The sequence below is a fragment of the Falco naumanni genome, chromosome 8, assembly GCF_017639655.2.
Source record: "Falco naumanni isolate bFalNau1 chromosome 8, bFalNau1.pat, whole genome shotgun sequence".
Classification (NCBI taxonomy): Eukaryota; Metazoa; Chordata; class Aves; order Falconiformes; family Falconidae; genus Falco; species Falco naumanni.
This window is the reverse complement of record NC_054061.1, coordinates 51,414,864-51,437,779: the sequence shown is the minus strand read 5'-3', so window position 1 is coordinate 51,437,779 and position 22,916 is coordinate 51,414,864. Positions and strand designations below refer to the sequence as shown.

General features: G+C 45.7%; 1 protein-coding gene across 4 annotated transcripts in view; it reads left to right on the top strand.

Moving 5' to 3' along the window:
* PLEKHM3 (pleckstrin homology domain containing M3) overlaps positions 1-22,916 on the top strand; it is a 122,738-nt gene that overhangs the window by 89,829 nt on the left and 9,993 nt on the right. For 3 of the 4 annotated variants that reach the window (XM_040603612.1, XM_040603611.1, XM_040603609.1), the window contains one exon: positions 2,119-8,774. In XM_040603612.1, the coding sequence (XP_040459546.1) occupies positions 2,119-2,296 (178 nt within the window). In that variant the 3' untranslated portion in view covers positions 2,297-8,774. Of the gene's footprint in view, positions 1-2,118; positions 8,775-9,591; positions 9,721-22,259; positions 22,443-22,916 lie in introns of those variants that run through there. The other variant, XR_005829325.1, reaches the window with a different exon arrangement.

The following is a 22,916-nucleotide window of genomic DNA, read 5'->3' as shown; positions in this document are numbered from 1 at the left end:
TGACTGGAGAAGGCAGGTGTGCTGGCTCCTCTCTCATCCTGCTCCATCAATTTCAGCAACAATTTCTGAGAGGTTTTGTCACCACCATGCACGCTGTGGAGAAATATTGAGTGAGTGTAGGGAGTGGCAGTGCAAGAGCGCAAAATTACACTCCTCATCAATCATTCCCTCTAGCAGCTTCCAGGGCACTGTAAATTGCTGACTAACAAGGGAGAATTAGCTTGATAAAATCGCCATTAGTGTCAGTTCAGAATGATGTAAAGTTTTAAAGACATTGCTGTCCTTTCTTTCTCTCTCTCATCCATTAGTGTGTCTGTTCTTGGAGATCCCAATCCAGCAAAGCACGTAAGCACATACTTAATTATAGGCAGATCAGTAATCCCAAGGAAATCACTGGGATATGAGTCTTAAGCATGTGTTTATGTGCTTCACTGGATCAGGGCCATAACACACACTGAGTACAGAAATGATAAATATCTGTGTGAGCCAGTTTCTTGATTCAAAACCAGATTTAGACTTACTAGCGGGACTTAAAAATATGATGATCAAGTTTTATTGCAAGAGAGCATAGATGTTAGTAGATATACAACATTATACTTAGTTTTACCAGTTTATGCTAGCTAGAAATGTGTCCCTCTAAAATTCTGCATAGCCTTCTCAAAGCCCTGCAGTTACTAAAATCTAGACCATGGTTGGGCTTTTGCATAAAACTTAAAGTGCAGCTAGACCAGGAACAGGGTCGGGAGTATTTTAAAAGTTACAGGTGAGATGCAGATGCAACCTAATATAACAGGTTGTGTTAGCTTATGGACTTCTCTCAGTACTGCCAGACAGCATGCCAGGTACTACAGTTTGCCTTAGGGCCTCTCAGTGTTTGGGGTTTATTTCTTCATGTTTTCAATTTTTCTTCACAGTCTTGAGGACAAGAATCTTGTTTCCGAGAGGGAAAAAAAAACACACAAAAAAAGCTTAAAGCAAACAAACAAAACCCCACTAATGATAACAATGGGTACTTGGATTCTTATATAGTCATTTGACTACAATAGCTGCAAAAAAGGAAAAAAGCAAGGCATTTCAAGACTTCCCCCAGAATCACTAGGGTGACCAGTGCCCCTCATTTGTATTACAGAATTGCTTTAAAGTTTGGTGTTTTGTTGCTTTCATTATTTGATTATCCCACTGGAATTTAAGACTTTGCACGTCTTTCATCCTTTTTATTTTTTTCATCTGGTTACAAAGCTGTAGTGACTTAACTCATCATTACAGACAGTTACGTGCGTTGAAAGGCTGAGAATATCCAACTGTTTAGTTGTAGCCCGCTCCATGATCACCAGATGTTTCATTGCTCCACAGCCATCTGGAACTGCTGGGGCTTGATCTGCTGTGACATTACATCCATTGCCTCAGAGTGCCCCAAAAGTAATCTAGTCATCTTGTTTGAGCATTTGATTTTTTTGAAGTCATAATATCACATTTGAGAACAGAATAGCACAACTTTGAATGCCAGGAGCTGTAATTGTGTTGATCTAGTCTGATCTTCCACAGGACGCAGAGCAGAAAATATTGCATACCTCTGGTTCATATTTTGCTTTGTGGAATGACTTCTTCTCCTGCTGTTGAAGTGGACTGTACTTTACTCTTTCCAGAACAGCTGACCACTGGAACTTCAATCGGGAAAATGTCATATCTTGGCTGTTACAGACGCTGGAATATATCTTAATGGAAATGAATATTGTTACTCTTCATTTACAAACCAAAGCAGCAAACTTGTCTTTCATAAAACAAAATTGATGTCTATTCCGTGATAGACCTGAATACTGGTTAATAAGAAGATAAGTGTTAATCCTTCTAAAAATTTCTGTCTGAAGTGCTGGGACAGATTCTCAGCAACTAACTGCAAATGGATGCAAGTCAACTTTTGTGGTCCTGAGCAGCTTTAAACCAGCAGAGGTGTGGGCAAGACGGTGTCTTTTGCAACTCCACTCTTTTGAAACATAAAGTTCTTTGAGCTACCAGAACTGTCTGAAGGAATGTCCACTGCCCACAATCCATGTGAAGTCCATTGCATGCTCTGGTCCTATTTTGTCATTCAATTTTGACGCTAATTTGTGTTTGCAGGTGTGAAAGCTGTGGTGCTGTCTTCCACTCTGAGTGTAAAGTGAAGGCTGTGCCATGCCCCAGGTGTGTCCGTAAAGAATTGCAGAAGAAGCAGAAATCCTTCTGGAGGCGACTGAATATGGATGAAAACTTCGAAGAGTCTTGCAACATGTTTGAGTTGTCTTATCAGAACACATGAATTTCTTAAGGCAGTAGCCAGTCTGAAGAGAATCCCTTTCCCAGCTGCCAGTTCAAGCAGCTTCTCAGCTTAGCCAGGCAGAAATCTTTTTGCAAAATATTATCTGACCTTCTTCATCTGTGAATAGCAGCTGCCAAAGTGGCCATAAAGCCTTGATGGCTTTGAAATACCAATGGCTAAACTGCATTTTGCGTTGAAGTCCAGCCTCTAGCTGTCATACAAAATGTGGTTTACTTGAAATGCTTTAGGTCTAGCTAATTAGGCACCCAACTTTTTCTTTTCCACCTCTGGAGAAGATTTTTCATCAAGGCAGTAAATACTTGCTGCCCTGACCACATTATTTTTTATGTTGTTCATTTAGAATTGATGAATCATCTACTTATTTATGTGTATTATTTATTTATTATTAGCCTCGGCAGAGGTTCTGGTGAGGTGTTTCACAGAACCCAACAGGGCAGGAATGATTTTAAACCCACCTGCTCCTGATGTGAACACATGGTTCCATTTCCTCATGTTTCCAGAGAACTGTTTTTAAAGGATCAGTGCATTTACCTGTCACTTCTCCTTGAGGAAAGAAGAGTATCTCCCATCAAACCTTATTTGGGGTGCTTGCAAACATAAGATGCAGAATAATGTTTCAGCTCTGTTTATATATTTATAACCACGCCAGTGAATTATTCCATATGCAGATAAGCAGGGGACTTGCTACTGTTTATGTTCAGGCTGGGTATATCGGTTAAGCTCTGTCACTGAAGTCCGCTGAGTTTTACACTGGTTATTCTCGACCTGTGTGAGGCCACATCCTCATCTCCAGTAACATGTTGTTTTCTGACTTCCTGCTAGTCTCATGTTTTAAGACATTTTAAGTGTCCACATTGGTTTTGTTTTTATTTCATGAAGTTTACTTAAAATGTTTCTCTAACCTGAACCTGTTAGACTGATAGCCAGGAAAGTGGTCTTGCCCACGTTGGTGAGAAAATGCCTCCAAAACTGTGAAACACTAGTCTGCTGTGTTCATCTGCAACTTGTGTCCTGTGTTCTCTGCGAGCACTAAGGGATTTTATACTTCTGTAGTGACTTCCATGGTGGAGAGCGAAGTTCCTCGAGATATGATTCTGCTCCACACACCTGGAACACAGGGAAGTATTAAACATGGTGAATTACATATATTGTGAAAGGGGAGTACATGATGGATTTAACTGGGGAGATGTGTCATCACTGGCGGTGTGTTTAATTCATTGTGGCTTCGTCTCCGGTAAGCGCTTAGAGATTGTCCCTCCAGTCCACATTCTTAACTCTTTTCTCCAGACCCTGCAGTAATATGTGTACTACATATATATGTGAACACTTTCATATCTATACACACAGACACACACATACACCTATGTACAGAAAGAAAATATTGTTTCAGGAGAAAAAAGCCAGTTGCATGTGTATTTTTCCTCTCCTCTCACATAGGTTTATGAAAATGCAAAATACTGATCTTTGCTTCCTATATAATCTGCAGGCTGTTGTATTCAAGGCAGAAAGCAGTCTTGGTCTTTGAAGCGCCTCACTAATTGCTGAAGTATTTTAAATAAAAGAACAGGAATAAGTCATGCTTATGTTAAAAGGTAGAATGCTACAATGAATTGCCTTGTACTGGAGTGTAAGTGGTTACCTTTTCTAGCTTCCAGTCAAGGAAAGTAGCTTAATCTGAGCTTTCTTGATTTTGAGTGCAACTACTGTCTCTCTCTATACATATATATATATAAAAGCATGTTTATATCTGTATACATTAGACAACCAGTGCCTTTCTTTTCTAGAAGTCCTTCTCTCAGTGGGATTCTTTGGAAGGAAGTGAGGGTTTTTCCATGTTCTTGGCAAAGTAGTATAGGGATTCCCATATTTAATAAACCTAGTGAATCATGCACCTTTGTCACTTCCCCTACATGGCAGTGTCTGTCTCAGCTCACTATTCCTCATGTGAAAAGCGTTGCTTTTGGCTATCATCCTTAAAGATGTGATGTTCCTTGCAAGTCCATTCCCACGTGAAGAATTCCCTGCATGTTCACAAATGCAAACACTAGGGAAGTATTGTGGAATTAGTCATGCAAACAGGAACTGCAGTGGTACTGGCTGAATAAACAGTATGCTCCTGGGGTTTTCAGCATGCGTTACTACTAGTCCTGTGGCAAAGCCAGTAGTTCTGAAACTGTCAGAATCTAGCAGGTACTATTTTAACTTAGATCTAGACATAATGGTAGACCATTAAAGAAAAAAGGGCGGTGTTCTTCATATCATCGTGCTCTGGTGTTTAAGATCCCTTACAATGCTGGTCATGTCCAGCTCAGTTTAGAGAATGCTGCTTATGTGCACTGTCAAAAACCCTAAGGAGTCAGGGAATCAAGGTTTAGACATTGCAAACTACGACTTTGACAGATGTCCTGATCTCCGAAGTACCAGTCGTGTGTGGGTAGTTAGATATCCTAGCTGATTCTGGAATAACAACATAGACAGCATTGGAGTTACTCTGGGTTTGTGCAGGTATTACAGAGCAGGTTTTTTGCTGATGGAGAGGAGAGGGGGAAAAGAAAAAAAAGAAGAAAAAAAAAAAAAAGAGTATGATGTCAGTAAAACTGCTGGAATAATTAGTCATGGGTCTGGAACCACTACCATTACTAACGGCAAAGAGCAGAAGGGTGTTGTTACAATATACTGGCAGCACCCAAAGCTTTATCTAAAAGAATGCTGTACAATACAGGTCAAACTCACTTCTTTAAAATCCAATGTTGTGGTAAAAAAAGCCAGTTTCTAAAATGGATACATGTTCATTTCTACTTTGGAAAAGTAATACAGCTTTTCACAGTAGCTATAGGAGCAGACTGTGATGTGGAAGATGCTTTCCTCTCAGGGATGCCTAGCTCCTGTTCAAAAAAAGTTACTCTGTATGAACAGTTAAGATAAAGTCTTCTGTTGCTGCCTTTCGTAAGCATAATGAAAGGCTTGAGCCTGGCCTCAGAAGGTGCCAATGCAGTAGGATCAAGCCCTATTCATTTTTCAGGACTGCAAGGCAAAAGAGTAAACTGAAACTACTGCTCACATTACTAGCTCAGAAGACCCAAGTCTAACAGGACAGTTTTCCTGCAAGAGCCATCTGCTAGAAGGGGACTCGGTCTGGGGTCCTGTAGAGACGGTCTGGGTGTCAGACCGCGCTGTACCCCTGGGTGGTTGCCTCTGCTGTACTGACAGTGCTGTATGCTGGTCCCCATTTAGATTCTTTTCCCAACCTGCAGCCCATAGCCTGCACGTGGCTCTGCTCTGCAGACTTCTGGGTGGGCATCGGCTGGCAAAGTACCTGCGGTCTTTCCGGATTGCACAGCTCTCTCCACCCCCCATCCCCAGGTGAAATTACATCTTGTCCTACCCACACATGCAATAAATTTTAACAACAGCTTTTAATTGTGCATCAGGAATAAAATGTGCTGTTTGTCTCCTTCACAGAGGAGGTGCTTTCATAGCTGATGGGGGAGGGATTGATCTGTACATCCAGGTACTGCTTTTGCTTGTACAGAACTTGTAATCGGTGTAGAAGTAGGGTACTTCACCGCAATGGACTATAGCCTAACTCTCTACAACTACTTAGAAATGTCTCATCTCAGTTTAGTTAGATACATATTGTTTTAATCTAGGACACTGTAGCGATCCTTATTCAAGTCTCTTTTCTTCTTTACCATGACCCTGTAGCTTTCCTTTAATGGGAAGAAAGACCTACCTAGGGGATGGAAATTGCACTTCTTTTTTATATTACCAACCTATGAAAAAGGAATTTGGCTCTCTTACGTAGAAATCTTTTTATTGCTTTTTTGGGCCTGTCTTAGGTGATAAAAAATGATGGGTTTGTGATGTGACACAACATTGTGGCTGGCACATACCAATATGAGCTCATTGCTGGGATGATAGGAATTGGCAGCTGTGAGGCTTTCCTAGGTAAGTGGGAGAAGGTACTTTTTGGTGAGGAACTGGTTTTTCACAATACTCCACAAGCTCTCGTGGCCCTGTTAGGAGTAAATCATCAGGGTACCTCTAGGGCTCCTCTTGTCAAAGCTTCTCTTAATATCAGGATACTGTGTGTATTATAATGGATTGATGATAATGTCCTGAAGGACTTTAAAAAAAAAAAAAAAAGGCAGGGGATATTTATTAAACAATGAAGTGGGGAAGCTGCACACTTGTATTATGCTTTTTCCCTGTAGCAGCAGAAGCCACTGAGTTTCTCAGGCTTCCCAAGGTCACGGCCTGGATTGCAACTGACTGTTGGTCTGTAGAAAAGAAATGTAATTGAGTAATCACCATAATCTTCTCTCTTTTTTCCTGCTGCAAGCCAGTCCACCCTCTCTCTCTCTCACTGCCCCTTCCCTGTCTTTGCTCACAGTGCTGAGCCTACAGCTGGACTTTGAGCTTCATAGCTCATGGTGTGGCTTTTGAACCAGTCGAGTCTGATCATTCTCTCCTTTGTAATTTGCCCTCCAGTTTTCCCTTCCCAGTAGGAGTGCCTTACAGTACTGTATATTAGTGTCTATCTTCCTGGTTTGGATTTCCTGATTGAACCTGCTGTTCGATTAACTTGTAGGCTTGAACTGAAACTCTCCTGTGGCTGCGCATGCTCTTTTGCAGAGGCAGCTGAGTAAATTGGTTTGCTTGTTCTCCCTTCATGAAGTGAGCTCTACAGGCTGCATGTACCAGCTCTGAAGACACCAAGCTACATGGAAACCCCTCACTTTTGCTCAATTTGGTGCCTTAAATTTTCAAAAGTGAAGTATTTTGTCAGGAATGCTCTGCCGTGATGCAGTGTGTTTGGCATTGGAGCTCAAAACCCTTGCTCATGGAGTTTCTGTCTTGCTAAGAGGGGTGACCATAAAATGTGTTTACTGTCTATGCTTTGAGAGGGAAATATGAGAAAGGATGGCATGGAGATTGTGTTGGGGTTTATTACCTATATTTTGGAGAGTAGCTGGGCTTCTTTTCAGCCAGAAATGTGATGGTGCTTATGTGAGACCTTCAGGACCTGCGCATATGCAATAATGGCAAGCACTAGGCATTAAAATAGGGTTGGGTCACATGCAGTTGTGCTCCTTCTGGGACCGCTGGCCAGACCACGCCACATGGCAAGGGCCTCCCATAGGCACCCCCTACCCGCATGCACAGCGGGGTCCAGCGCTGGGGAGTGAGGGCATTTCCTCAAAGCTTCATTTTGATGCAGCCTGGTTCCCTGAAGGTTAACCTAGTGAGCGTCTGGTCAGCCTCACCTTGGAGAGAGGGTTAACCTACTTAAATTTTAGCATTATTTGCTAAAGTATGTGGCTAACTCTTCCAGTATGTATCAGCCCTGAACACGTGTCCATACTGACTTGTGATCTTTTAAGTCCATGTTTGACACCAGTAGCAGGATCCCATTTGACATGGCAGTGCTGTTGCTGCATTTTAGCAGTGTTGTGAGGAGACAGCCCGGATGGTAATGTGCAAAGTCCTCCTTTATTTGAAAACCCTGGTGTGCACACACTGGCTTGGGTCATATATTAAATTGCCAACTTCGTCCAAATTCCGTAGGGTGGCTGCTAATCCCAGTCACAGAGATGCCACTTGTGGGCAGCATCCGAGAAGTCCAGGCCTGGAAAGCTGTCAGCTCTCTAGGAGCAAAGTCTATTAGGCCTCATCTAATTGCACAAATGTCAGTGGCTCATTTATTTATTCGTGTCTAACGCACACGTTAAACCAGTATAAATCCTTGAATACACAGCGTTGTTTTGGTGGAAAAAAAATTGTTACATTTTGCTGATGCACTTGTCTACAAAGTTGATCTTACTTAAACTGAAGTGTACTTTGGGCCTGATTTTTAATGGCATTGACACCTGTGACATCTGGTTAGCTTATACAGTCCCTTCTATACTTGAGCTAAGCAAGAGTAAGAACTAATGAGCAAAACATGTCTTTGAAGAGTTTTAAGTGATAAAGGCAGCTTCCAAATCAACTTTAGTTCAGCCAAGGCAGGTAGAAGCCGGGCACGGGCAGCAGAGCGCAGTGGCTGGTGCTGGCCCTGGCAGCCTGGGCGTTCCTTCCTGCCAGAGCACCAGCTCACCTGCAGCATTTGTGATGGATTTAGCATCACTGGCAGCGCACCCTGAGTTTTTGGAAAACCATTACATGTGGTGCCACTATTAACCTATTGGCAACATCATTATGTGTGTTTCATCGTTCTTGTGTTTACATTGTTTGGTTTTTTACTCTTGACAAGGATTTTTTTAAATTATCTGCAACTACTAGGCAATAGCCTTAATTTATTATTGATGTGTAATAATGCTATAATTTAAATTCAGTGAGTTGAATTGCTTGTCGACACTTGAGCGGGGTTTATTTGGGTTCACTTGTGACGGCATTAGTGCACCAGTCCCTCCCTCGTGTATAAAGGCAACTCTCAATAAACACTAAAAAAATGTTACTCGTCCTTTTTGATTTGCCTTCTGGTGGGTACTGCACCACGGGTAGGACAAGCTTTGAAAGAGTGGTAGTTTCCTGCTGGTGAAAGTCTTCCAAATCCAAGCAAATTATGATATTTACAGTTCCTGAGTCTGAGCTGGGAGGTCTTTGGAAATGTGGTTAGTGACTGCGTCAAGCTTTGTGGGTTTGGATTCCCAGTTAAATCTCTTGTGTTTCTTGAAAGCCACGATACCTGAATTTTTAATGGTGCTGACCCCCAACAGCTTCCAGGGGAGCTTACTGGGAGCTGTTGTTGTTGGGCACCTCTGGATACAGGGCTCCTGGGAGGCACGCGGGAGGCATAGGGAGGCAGCTCCCCACTGCGTGGCTATCACATGGACCTCTGCCAGAAGGGTCCAAGCTCAAGGCCTGGAATCCCAAGTAAGGGAGGCATCTCCCAGCTGGACTGAAGGGACCACTGAAGGGACCACTGAAGGGCTGGAAGGGCAGGGGTTTGCCCATGTTGTAAGGGCTGTCTGACTAGCGGGTGTTGAGCAGGCATGATTCCTGCTCTTCTGGGCTGCTTCTTCCAGTGCACCAGCTGAGGAGCTTCCACAGCTCCAGGGAGCTGTGGATTTGGTGACTGTAAGGATCACAGTGCTGAGCTGTGGTGGAGCTCATGGACCTAAACCCCCGGCTTGAGGGCCCCCAGAGAAATCCACACCTAGCCCCATGCTCTTGTGGCCTTCAAGGAGAAAGACACATGCCTTTCCTCACTGTCTTGCCCCTCCTCAGAAAGACCAGAAGTCCACCAGGAATGTCAATCCTCTCTCCTGCAGGAACCTTTGGACTTCATCCCTGTGATGAAATCAGCTACAAGCAAGGAGTTAATATATGACAGGGACCACACAAGCTGCACAAGAAAACCACGTGCAAGACCTTCTCTTCCTTCTTATTTGCTTTACAAGGTGAGCAAATTCTGTTATGACAGGTCCTCCCCCTTTCACTGCCACATCCCCTCCTCACTTCACCCTGTTAGAGATGGTGGGAAAAAGCATCGGCACAGAGCAGAGACCGTGGGGTCTAGGGAGCCCTGGGAGGAGCACTTTGGTTGGGATTTTTTCTGTCCTCTGATGGCTGTATTTACAACCTCTTCTCTCCTCCTTGCCCCTTCCCAGCCTCCCTGCTGTGCTCTGTTACAGTGTATGAACCCTCACTGAAATGAGCTGCTGAAAGGACATACTCCAGTAGCTGTCATGGGCAGCTTGGGGCTGGAGTCTCAAGCAGTATTTCTTTTGGTTCCAGTCAGGAACTAAAGTGGTGGGATTTTTCTCCCTGTTGTACATTGTCATTACGTGAAAGCTGTACCCTCCAGTGAAGTGTAGCTCTGCCAATAAAACCTTTCATTGGCAGCTCTGTTCTCCTGCACATGCGCCCCCAAAAGCCATGCTTTTTGGGTTATGTTAACCATTTCTGTTAATTTATCAGCTAGCTTTTCACGCAGCAGGCCACAGAAAATATCAGTCAGACCGTGAATTGCATTGTCCCCTCCAGGTCCCTTGGGAAACAGTGGCAAAGTGGCATTCATTTCTGATGCTGAGCAAGGGACACAGACTGGCCACCTTGTGCTCTTCATGGTTGATACTCCTCATGCTGGTGGGGCAAAACAGTGTTTTATAACCATATAAGCTTATGTGTTTGGGGATATTAGATCATGGGCAAATCTTATAACCCCTTAGGTCCAACAGCCAGTCTGTTGGATTTTGTACTTTCATTTTCTTGTTGCATGTTAAATGCCTTACAATACATTGAGCCAGAAGAGCTGATCACCGCCTATGGCCAAGTCCCATGAGTGGTATTATGGTTCATGTTGCCTAAGCCTGCTAAGCCAAGCTCCAGCACTTCTCTTAAAAGGTCAGGACAGTTCCTTTTTAAAAAGTTACCTTTCTAGCTCTTAGACCAAAATTAACTTTGCTTTAATATGGGGAGGTGGCCGGTTTTCTAAAAGGTGGCAGAACTGGAATGCAGCTCTTCTGGGAATAAGTGACAGTGTCCACAAGCTTGTGAAGTCCTGAGGACACTGTCTAAAATAAATGAAAGCTCCTTGTCCAGAACTATTCTCTAGGCTGGCTGAAGGGAGTAATTTTTTTTTCTTTCGACTTTTCCATAACATGTATGATACAATCCCGATTATACTACAGTAATAGATTAACTCAATTGAAGCTAGCTTCCTCCTCCTTTCCTTAGGGACAGAGAGGGACCTTCCAGGTCTGAGGCTTACCATACTTTTTCAGTGAAAGGCATGCTGAGGGCAAACAAAAATATTCTGGGAGTGTGTGTACATAGCTCTGGACTGTCTTTTTGAAATAGTTCTTGTTTAACTAAATACTCTCCCAACTAGTGGTCCCATCTAGAGGCCTGATTATTACCACTATGAGAAGGTGGTGAAAAGCATCTCAGATAATCAGGCGTCACAAGTAAAACCAGACAAAGCCTCCAAGGCAGGCAGGAGTAAATTCCAACCGTTTTCAGCATAGACAAATTGGCATTGAGGCTGTAAACATGCTAAGTCAGTCTGCTGTTTATAGTAAGTGACTTTTGATTTTCTGTAATTGAGCTCAAAGCATTAGCCTCAGATATTAAAAATGAAGTTGTGAGGCTCATCTGGAAAGCTAGAGAAGTCAGATAAGAGCGTGTCAGGTGTTAAGGCCTGAACTTTCATTGACTTGAAAGTTTCCAGGTGTTTATCATGTAGGTACAATATAGTGTATTTAGCAGGGAATAAGAAGGAAATGTTAGCAAAGTTAAGTATTGTTTAAAAAGAAGAAAATGAAGTCACTGAGTCTGCGTAAGAAAGCAATAGAGTAATCAGTGTGCATGGAGCAGCTCAGTCCAAAGTACTTTCCTAGCCCTAAAGATTATAAATTAATCTCATTTGTGACTGATGCTGCAGGCAGGTACCTAAAGTGCAACAACTAAGTCATGAAACATGATGAGTGTCTAGTGGCTCTCCACTGACTTGGTGTCTTGCCTTGCAAGTAATCCTGCTGATTTCTGAGAGCAAGGGGTACAAACTCACACAGGACCAAGGTTAGAGTGGAAAAACAGACCCAGCACCATTCTGTCTTCAGACACAATTGCTTGTGACACTGGTGGATGTTGTTTGTTGTGTACACATTGCAAAACGTCCTGTTCTGGCTTGGACTCTGCACTTCTGAAGAGTGCTCGTCTCTGATTTAACAGACAGCGTGATCGATCCTTCAAGCAGGTTCAAGCTCAGCTAACTCCAATGGAAGCTGCAGTTTGTGAAAGAACCAGAGCTGGGCTCTCAGTGTTCAGAGACATGAGCTGTAGCAGTGTGTAAGATCGGCCGATTCCTTGTAAAATGCATGTGCATCTAGCGCAGGCTTAACCCTGGGTGATAACAGGTAAAAGAGGGCAAAGGCATAATAAAATGTGGGTCTCTACTGTAGGTATTTACACAGTATTGACATTGTTAGCTGTGCTTAGAGGTTTATGTCAAGTGTAACTGTACTGTCATAAAACAATAAAGTACTTCTGTGAAGGGCTTAGGGCAAAGGGGAGGCAGAGAAGTCTCACTATATAAGGCCCTCCTCCAGCACCCCTGGTAATCCATGGGAATGTTTCCATAGCTGTCAGCAGGAGCTGTGTGGAGGCCTGCTAGGGGAGGGCAAGCAGAACCAGCCCGTTTACTATGTTTAGAGTAGGTAACTAGTGATTTTGTCTTGGGGGAGATATTGCTACCACCAAACTTTAGGAGCCTAACACAGATGACAAGTCCACCTTGCAGTCAGCAGAGAGATGAGGGTTCCTCCCAGGGAGCAGGGATATATCTGAACTGTATTGTCCTCTGGTGTTTCATAGAAATGCTGACAAGGGCCCATAAAAGCTGAGAGAAGACATTAAGAAAAATACTGTGCTCAGGGTGGTCGTGAGGTGAAAAGAGCAAGAGCCCAGTGTCCCAGGGTTTCTGCACAGTGTACCCTGGGCTCGGCACACTTTCAGCTCTAGGCTGTTGCAGCTCCACTTATCACACTGGGCTCACAGTAGGCTTCCCCTCAACATTTTGGCTGCAGGACCAGACTTTGCAGCTGAGCTCAGTGTTTATATGTAGTGGACGAAACTGAAATGCCAGTCCCAATCAGTCAGAGCACCAGGGAGTTTAGATCCAGGCACAGTGCCTGCCTGTCCATGGCTCTGTGGCTCCTTTGTCCTCAGTTTGTCCTCCGTGCTCATTGTCTCTGGTCTTCATGAGGTTATGGCAAGATTTCTTCTCCAAACCAAGCCGATACATGGGACCTGCTAGTCTTGCTGCAGAGAGGTATTGCTCTTCCACTAGAGGTGATTCCTATGTAGTTGTTCCCTGGTTAGATGACACTGCATGGGAGGGTGTTTTCCTTCTTCTTTCCAGATGCAGGAGGTAATTATTTTCCATCGAAGCATTTAGCAGAAGTGTTCCCCACCATAGCAGTCCCACAGCGGTCCTGCCATGGATAGAGAGTTGCCTGCTTCCTGACCCTGCTCTGGACAATGCTGCTCAAAAATCAGCCAGCTTCAAAAAAAAAGAAGCATCTCTGTGGAGAAGAGACATTTCAGAGCCCTTCATAAATCCAAGCGTTGCTGCCAGCCTGGCTTGCTTTGCTTTTCGTGTCAGGAACCAGAGTGCTCCACACCTGCTGGTCTTCACTGTTCTCTGCGGGAGCTGATATGGGCTGTTTGGAAAACAGGTGGGTAGGTGTTGAGCGCTTCAGCGTTTGATTCCGTGTCTCTCAGCTGTCTGAAATAATTTTGAGCCTAGGCAACTGGATGAGCCTTCCATACTTCCTTCCCAAAGCGTTGCCTATGCCGTTTCCTGTCCCAGACTGGATCTTAAAAGCTGATGAGTAGAGCTGAAATCTGTCCCTCACTCGTCAGATACATCAGCCTCTAAACTCCAGGGGTAACTTCACACTGGGGCAGCCCTCACAGTGCATGAGCTCACTCCAGCCCATGTGTGAGACTGGGTTGGTCCCTCCCTCTGAGTCCTGGGAGGTGTCACAGTGGCAATAAACAGCCTCATTCCCATGTCATCTGTTGTCCCTTTCAGTCCTCCAGTCCTCCGCTCAGCTGGTGCTGGAGATGTGGCCCAGTGTGTTCCCCTACTCCCAACAGCACCGCAGGCTCCTACTCCACAGGACCGCCACTGTAGGATACCCTGTCCTTGCGCCCCACTATCCTTGTGCAGAAAAAGGGTATTTTAAGCTCAGTTCAATAAGAGGTGAGCACTTTCTCTTGCATCTGTACCCAGAGCAGAGTGCCACAGCACCAGCATCCCCTTGGGCTTTGTGTGTGATCTTTTCCCATGAAATCTCAGCGGTGTCCTCATCACATGAGCTCTTCAGCCTCTGGGATGGTGAGACAGCTTGGGAGATTGAGATGATCCTTTCAGTTTGCACATCTCTTGCTCTGCATAGCCAGCCGTTAAAACTATTCACTTTACCCTTCTGTGTAGGAATTTGTGAGGGACCTTGGAGCAGATCGCTAGGGACTGGCAGGGGCTTGCGTGCAGAAGAGATGTGGAGCAGAGTGTGTTTCTTGCTCCTCGCACTGCGCTTCTTTTTATTGACCTGCCTTGCTGATTGGAAAAGACCCATGTCCCCCCCACAGCCCCTTCTTCCTCCCCAGCCGCACAATTGTCACTGCCAATTAGTGCATTGTTAGGGCACACAATGGCGCTGTGGCCACTGGAATGGGCTGCTTTTGTGCATCTCCAGTCGGCTGTAGGGGCAGTCAAGATTCATTTAGGGCCTTACACAACATGGACAGAAAATACTATCAGAAAAGCAAAAGGGGGAAAGAAAAAGGGAGGGGGGGAGAGAGAGGCAGCAAGAGGAGGAGGGGGTGAAGCCTGCTATTCAGGGGTTAGCCCAGCCGCATGAAAGGCCCAAGAAGCAGTGCCACATTGAAGACGCCCCTTGGAACACAAAAAGGAACCAGGGCTTAATAGTAATTAGTGGGCAAACTGCAAAGAGCGCGGTGGCTCGCCAGTGAATTGTTCCTGCACTTGCTGCCACCGCTGCCCCTTCCCCCTTCCCTCCGTCTCTGGCCGGGAGGGGAGCAGCTCCAGGGTGGGAATTAGCAGCCCTCCGCTACCCACCACTCTCCGGGGAGGCCTCATCTAGCTCTTTTTGTGGCAGGTAAATTGGATTTCATTCTCTAAAGCTTGTAGCCGATTGCAGGAGGTACTTTGCAGCCAGAGCAGGGCACAGGGGTATGGTTTTGGGGCCAGCACTGTACCTGTGCCAAGGACCTGTAAAGCAGCCCGGTCCCTTTTGGCAGCCCGGCACGGCATGCCTCGCGGCTGGGCTGCGTTTGCCCATGGCCTGTCCCTCTTCCCCCGGCAGAGCCTTGGGGGTCACTGCTGTGGTTCCCTTCTGCTTCCGTTGTTCCCCTCTTTGCTCATAAAACAATCAACTGTACAGGTTTTTATGATCTATTTAGGGAGAAGCCTGATAGCAGCTTTGTCAGATTAGAAGCTGTGAAGAATCTGCTCAGGCTGAAGACCAAACCTTGCCCTCGCTTCTCCACGAAAGACTGCACAGCGCGAAGAGCACTTGCATCCACCCCTTTGCCCTCATTTCTGTGCCAGCTGTCAGTCATGCTAAGGCCTTCATTGGTACGTACAGAGTTTCTTAAAGCACATTTTGGCCCAGCACTGCTGGGGCTTGTCTCGGGTAGTTGCGTGAGTGTGCAGCAGAGTACATTTAATCTCTACTTCTGTAGAGATCAGCTTGTTGCTGTTACCAGGCTCAGCTCAGCTCCTGAACTGCTCGTACTAGGTTTAGTAAGGAGCTCCTGTGCCCAGCAGAGTTAGCTGTGTCTCAGGAATATGCCACGTTAAAAGGTCCATAAGGCAGGTTTGACGTCACATAAATGTGCTTAAGTAATGAGGAGAAATTCAGGGCGTCTTAGCCCAAATGGAAAGTACACAGAGACACAAAATTATGAATCATTCCTTTTACGTTGTCGGGGAATCTAATTAAAATCTGTGGAAGAAAGCTGCAGGGCCTGGTGGTTAGTTTGCTGGCTCTTCTCAGCTAATGGATGTGCATTTCAGCTATCCTTGGATACAGGGGTGCTGGAACAGGTGCTGATCTCAAGCACAACCACACACAACGCCACAAACTTAGACTGGGCTCTTGTGGATTCAGCTCAGTACAAATCAGACCAGACACCAACTGATCAAATTTAGTAGTCTCTGCTGGAAACGTTTGCAAACATGAAAGCGATACACGCGCGTGCACACACACACATACGGTTCTGAACCACCGTCTCTCTTCTGCTAGAGACTGAAAATACCTTCTCATTTCCTCTGTTAGCTACAGGTGCAGCAGAGAGTTCCTCTAAGATACACGGGCAAGCTTAGGAAATGCAGTTGCTGCTCCAGTACCAGTCTTTTTCCACCACCTGGAAGCCACAGCTGCTCTGTATATCTATATAAAATACATTTGATTGTATTAGAACAGCGACAATAAGATTCACGACCAAGACTTTGGTCTGTCCAGAATCCCATCACGGGTTTCACACGAGGCTGAGGGCAGCACAGCGGGCATCAAGGGCTCGGCTGGCGTTGCTGGGATGGCTCCCACAATGCAAACACCATCAGGGAGCTCACGGCGTACGTGTCTCACAGATAGAGCTAGTTGAAGGCGCTGTCTCACAACACAGAACGTGTCTGTCTCTCACCAGCCACAACACATCCTCTCTCTACTAATTAGCAACATCCCTGGCAGAGCCTCAGCTGAAAGGATTACGCTCTGTTCTCACCTTGCCCTCTCCCTTCCTCCCCCAAAGAGGAATGTTTAGTCCTGTCGGGATGCAGCCTGGCTGGCCCAGGTAAGGGGTCGGCCCCGTGCCCCTCCAGACAGCCCCTCTACCAGCAACAGATTTTGTCCCCGGGACAATCAGTCTGGCCCTGAGTGACGGCCGCGCAGCATCGCATCCCTGCAGCGTAGTGCCGGGGGTTGTCAGCCTTATGTGCTCTAGTGGAACGGAAACAGAGAGCAGCATCTGCAGCAGGAGCCAGAATAGTCTTTTTCCAGCTCAGGAGGGAAGGGTTGATTTCCCAGCTCTGTGTGGCCAGAAGGGCGAGTCACAGAACTGCAAAAGCATGGAGAGTTGCCTGTCCTTTCTCCCATTTTTGGGGTTCCTTGGCTGCTGGGCCCAAGAGCTCTTTGTACAGCAGGTACATTCAGCACCTAGCACAGTGAGAGGCAAATAATGATGTCGCGTGGTGGAAGCTTGCACAGCAGTTTCTCCGAGTGCACCCAGTGGGGTCCTGCCTGCCTCGTGACAGAGTAACGGCTGGGGGTCTGGCAGTGCCAGCCTGTGGGAGGCATGGAGAAGGGCTCAGCCGCTCCCTTGTCCCAAATAGTGGAACGGTTAATTTCATCAGCATAAGGGAAATATATACAGAGTGAATTCTGCTGCAGCTGAACAGACTTCTCTAAGCAAAAAGCTGAACCAAGCTACTCCACCATTTTCATGCCGTAAGGAAGGTGGTGGCCTGTGTGAACCCCATCTTTGCAGCGGTTATGCTGCCTTTTTTGTCAGCTTGTTGCTTATATAAAATCTATTTGATTGTGTCAGTTTGGTAAAAAAAGCCTGTAAGAGGACTGCACAACCTGGTCATCAAAGACTTTTGACAACCCTGTGCTAGCACTTGTGGAAGGATTGAAAATACTTCGGAGCACTTTCTTGCATCCCCAGGGTGAATCCCAAGCAGGGTAACATCGTGTGCTTGATGGTGCTGCACATGGTAGCGAGCTACAGGATTTAGAGAATGGATTCCTTCTTTTGCCCAGCAAATCTCTTGATGTGCTCCAATTCTGTAACACTAGTCCCTGCTAAAGCTGTTGCTGTTTAAGATTGAGCTCTGTGGGTCACTTGCATGTATTAATTTTTCACATCTAACTAATGCCTAAATGTGAACATTGTTAGCGACATCCTTTCCAAAATCACTTTGACCTGTGTATTACGTTACCCCGTGAATGACTTGCAGAAGGAAGTAATCAAAACACATATAGTTCCAGCTAGTGCTAATTGCCTTTTCATCTGTTTCTGTCCCTTTTTACTTGTGTCCAATAAATGTTGATAAGGCAGGGATTTAAATCTGTACTTCAACATAATTTGGTTCATTTAATGGGAATGACATGACTCAATAAGGCTTAGCTCCAAATATTCCTCCAGCCCTGTGTCAAGCACTTCAAGGATGTCAGAAGCAGATATGGAGAATCTGAAGTGCCTGGTCTTAGCAAGAATGCCTGAAAGGTCAGGGAGGGGACGTTGTTTCAGGAGGTGTCTCCTGAAAGGCCTGGGTACGTACTGGTTCAGGAAAACACGTGTATTGCATATGAACTTTCCAAGGGTACTGCAGATGAGTATGCATACAGGATAAAACTTGCAAATGTGTGATTTTTGATTGCCTCTGATCTTGAGTGGGCAATGTGGCGTGTTATAAAGGAGGGTCTGTAGCAATGTCTGGAAATAAAGATCTCTTAAGATTTCCTCAAGAGGTCCAGAATTGCTGCATCTGGAAAATTTTGATCACAGCATCTTGAGAGGTTAGTGAAGAAATGCAAAGTGGTTTATGCCTTTGAAACCTATTTTGACTGTATGAAACCTCATATTTTCAGAAAAGGTGAGACTGAACTTGAACTATTCTGAATGCAGACTGAAGTCACTCCTAACAGCAACAGTTGTTATCATATGTTTTTCACCAAGTGACAGAATATTAAGCCCAGGAGAGACCAGCCATATCCACAGATGTTCATACCGACAGCAGAAGGCCAGGAGAGAGCAGCCATAACCGCAGGTGTTCATCCCAATAGCCATTTCTTTGTAAGGTGCGGATTTAGCAGACAGCAAGTTTCTTGGGAACATTTCTATTGACTGACCAATTCTCTCTGAAAGCCAGGCAGGATCGAAGGGACAAGTGCTCACTGGGCTGTTTCCTGGCTGAATTCTGCCCAATTTCCCAGCAAGCTCCTGGCACCCCAGGACCTCCCCCACCCTGTGCTCCCACAGCATTCCCAGGCAGGGGGCTTCTAGGACTTCATGTTGTGACAGGAAAGCTCCTAGCTTTTCCTGATGCTGCAGAATTTCTCAGAAGTACGGGCAGCTCACCCTGTTTGGCACAAACTGGTTTGTTGTACATTGGGTTTTAATGTTGGGATTTTCCACAAAACAGAAATCGCAAGTTTCAGCCAGCTTCCGTCCAGGCTGCCGGAGTGTTTTCTCCAGGGGATCTTGCCCATTGGCAGTTACAAACTTGCCTTCTAACTCCAAAGTATTTGCTATGTTTTCAGCCAGAGGCTCCTCTAACCTGTCTCTCCCTTTGCTGCATTAGAAAATGGCTTAGTGCTTTTGTCCCCAGAAATAAAGGACTGCAGCTGTAATGGATATTATTTTAATGTTGGTGTAAACCAAGCAAATAGAAACAAGCTTCCAAAGGTTGTGACCTGAGGCAGGGCAGGGAAAGCATTGTGCCAAAGCTGAACTGCTTGGAGTAGTTTTACCCTGAAGGTGTCTTACAGCTAAGGAGAGGGCAGGAAAGGGAAATTCCTGTTAAGAGATGGCACTGATCAGAACAGCACTGGTCTGAAGATATGCAGTAATTAGTCTATATTATTATTATTTCATAGAGACATTTGATAGCTCCCATGTATGAGTTGGGGGTTTGTTTTATTCACGTGGTCAGAGTCAAAGCTGGTGTAAGCCAGCACTGATCTTGGCCAGGCAGTGCAGCTGTGCTCCTTCGTGCCTGCTGAGGAGCTTGGCCAGGGGTCAGGCTACAGGGAAGAGGTGATGGTCCCACCTCACATGCACATGGAGGGTTTATGGTGGAAACCACAGCTTCATGGCTGTTAAGGTCACCTTTGCTGGACATTCAGACAAGGCAAAACTTGGATGGTTCATGGGAAATGCCCTGCTCTCTCAGCTGGGAAATGACCTGAGTGCTCAGACCACTGGAGTGGCAAGCACTGGCCCCTTGGTCATGAAAATACCTCAGATTTCATGCTTCAAGGTTGATCATTTGGCAGCTTTCCTGAGAGCTCAGTTCACTTACAGCTGTAAGCATACAAATGCATGTGTGGTATAATCACTCTGCTTGGAAATCCCAGTGGAGCAAAGTATTTAACTCTGAAAAATACTTGGGAGTAAATTCTTTGCAATGTATAGAGCAGCAAGCATTTCAGAAGCAATCTAACTGTGTATTTAAACAGTCATTACTACCTTCTGGGCAAATAACACGTTTTGAAAATGGTCTCTATACACAATAGACGCTAACAGAATAAATCCTAATTGCTCTGAAGGACCCATTAGGCTCTATCAGGTCAATACATGGCGGAGGTTTTTGAAAGTCACTCACCCTGTTGTTACATAAGCCACAACTTGAAAGTCCATAAATAAGTATTTGCCCAATGAAGAGTGAGGGCTTTGCCAGGGCCATACTAATTTATCATGTCAACTTAACTATGGGGACTGGTCGTTTTTTGCCAAGGCCCCATGTGTAAAAAAAAAAAAAAAAAAATGTAAAAAGCACGACATGATGTGTTTCAAAAACTGCATATCTGAAAAGTTTCAGGCTGCACTATGCCCCCCAACAAAGTCAAATTGAAGTTCACTGCTACCTCCTCATCTCAGCATTTTGTGAATCACAGCAAGATTTAACGGTCAGCCGCAGCTGTGGTGCTGATGGCCAGGCTGTGGCATGGCAGGACCCTTCCTCACCCCCACCGACCCTCCTGTGCCTTTGAACTGGGGCCCTGACCCTGCTTCTGCCTTCTGCGTGCTGCAGTGGTGGCACCTTGGGACAGGAGCACCCCTTCAGAGTACCAACTGTGCCTCACAGAAGGGATCCCAGTGCCTGGGGAGACTAATGCAAACTAATTATGTAGATTTTACGTTCATTTGTATGTACAGATATTGTTAAGTAATTATTGGTGGGTCTGGGAAGATGAGTTTCAAATGCAGCTGCTCTTCCTGGTTTTACTTTAGTCTTACTTACCTGAACATCTGGTAGCAGTTTACAAACTGTGGTGCTTGTGTCAAGTATTGCTGAAGGCTCTGGCACTGTTAGAAATCGTGTTTTGCATTAATTCACTCAGAAGCCGTCTAGTTCCATGTAGGTTTTTGAAGATAACTACGGTTTGGCATGGTTTTATTTTCCTGTGATGGGTCAAGGTGCGTAATTGTACAGGTCTATGTAAAAGCAAACAGTATTGATGTAGGTTAGGATTTTCAAGAGAATTTCAACAAGGCATCCATGGTAAAAAGCATTCAACTGATTTAAATTGGAATTCCTGTCCCCAGCCCACTGCTTTTAAATCATTTGGGCACATGAGAAAATGTTTCCCCCTGCTGCAGTTTCACTTCGGTAGGATTCAGGTGCCAGGGTCCCTTCTGCACGTGCTGGCAGTGGTTGTCATTCTGCTCTGCCTGCTGGCAGAGGGCTCAGAGCCCCTCCCCCCCAGTCTCCCTACCTGCTGGGTCTTTTCTGCCTGTGGGGCAGCAAGGACCTTGGTCTCTTACTTCAGAGCCTTCCTCCAGGTCCAGTTACCACCATCAGTCTTGGTGCACAGGTGTGCGGTGCTGGCAGCCTGCAGCCTTGCAGCTTTTGGGTGGGAAGGCAAATGCTTGGCACAGGTGGAGGCGGACAGCACGCCCATCCTGGTGCAGCATGCAGCCATGTCCAGTGCGTAAGGGAAACATCAGTCTCCTTTTTATACCAGTACACGGGGGTCTGCTGTGCTGGAGCTGCCTGGGGGCCACATCGTGATAGCGAGCATGACAGCAGTCCGTCTCTGCAACCACGGCAGGCAGTAACGCACAGCCTTGCCAGTCTTGTGCTGCTGCAAACCACTTTGTGGTCCCCAGCACCCCCTCAGTCAAACTGTTTGTAATCAGGGGTCACTGCTAATTTGAGCAGAGCCTGAGCTAGCACAGCCTCCAGCTGGTGACTGGCAGGCTGCCCACCAGCACCAGGAGCCCACTGTCACCTGTGCTGGGCCCCCACCGCTCCCTTCCTGGGAGCCAGACACTTTGTCAGTGGTGCAGACAAAGCCAGGATTTGCCGCTGGAAGTAAGAAGGGTCGAGGGCCAGGGATGGCGTGCTGGTCCTACAACAAGAGGGGCAGGAGGTTCCTGCCCTGCTTTGGTACAGGCAAAGCCAAGAGCGAGATCAGTACTCCCCCGGCTTTGTCCCTGCCCAGAGCCTGGGCTGAAAAGCTCTTTGCAAAAGTCTGCTGAATAGTCTAACAAGGGCAAGGGCAACAGCTAGTCTTTACAAAGGAAGCTCACTTAGTCCTTTTCTAAAGTCTTTTAAAAGTCACAGTATCCTTCACAAAGGCAATTTTTCCAGGTAAACAGTACAGGCTGACAATAAAGCAGTGACAGAACCAAATACAGAAATATTTACCACGTTGTTACTTTATTCTTCTACCAGGAACTGCAGCATCCCAGCTGAAAATGCCTCAACAGGTGGAAGTTGTGGCCATGAGGACACATAAATTGTCAACACCTGCCCATCTCTTCTGGGATGGAGACACCGGCAGGGACTGGTTGGGTTGCTAAGCAGATCTGTCTGCCATGGTGGAGCTTTACGAACACCTCTGCATATGGATTAAAGGTAAAATGATTTCCTAATAATTTGTAGAGTTTTTTAACAACAATAGCAAGTTCTTAGGGGTGGGAAACACTTTCTCTTTTTTCTCCAGGGTTTGGCATGGTAGGTTTTGTGCAGGCACAGCTTCTGTCACTAATAGTGCTGGATGCACATAAAGCACTGTACTCTCATACTGTACTGTAGAGATGAATAACAAGCTGTTCTGGTTGCTCTGCTACATATTCATAAAAAACAAAAAGGAAACAGAAGCACAGAGCAAGCCAACAGATGTCTACCTGGCTCTTAATTGGATTTTATGTGTCCCCAGTGTAGCAAATAAAGCATTATTTACAGCCAGGCTCTAAGAATTAGATACATCTGGAGGAGTGGTGAAACCTGAACCAGACTATGGGAGTTGGTAGGTTAACTGAAATGAAGAGCTGCCCCATTTTCCCCTTATCTTCTCCCTTCCCACCTATGTACCGGTTCTCCGTTGTG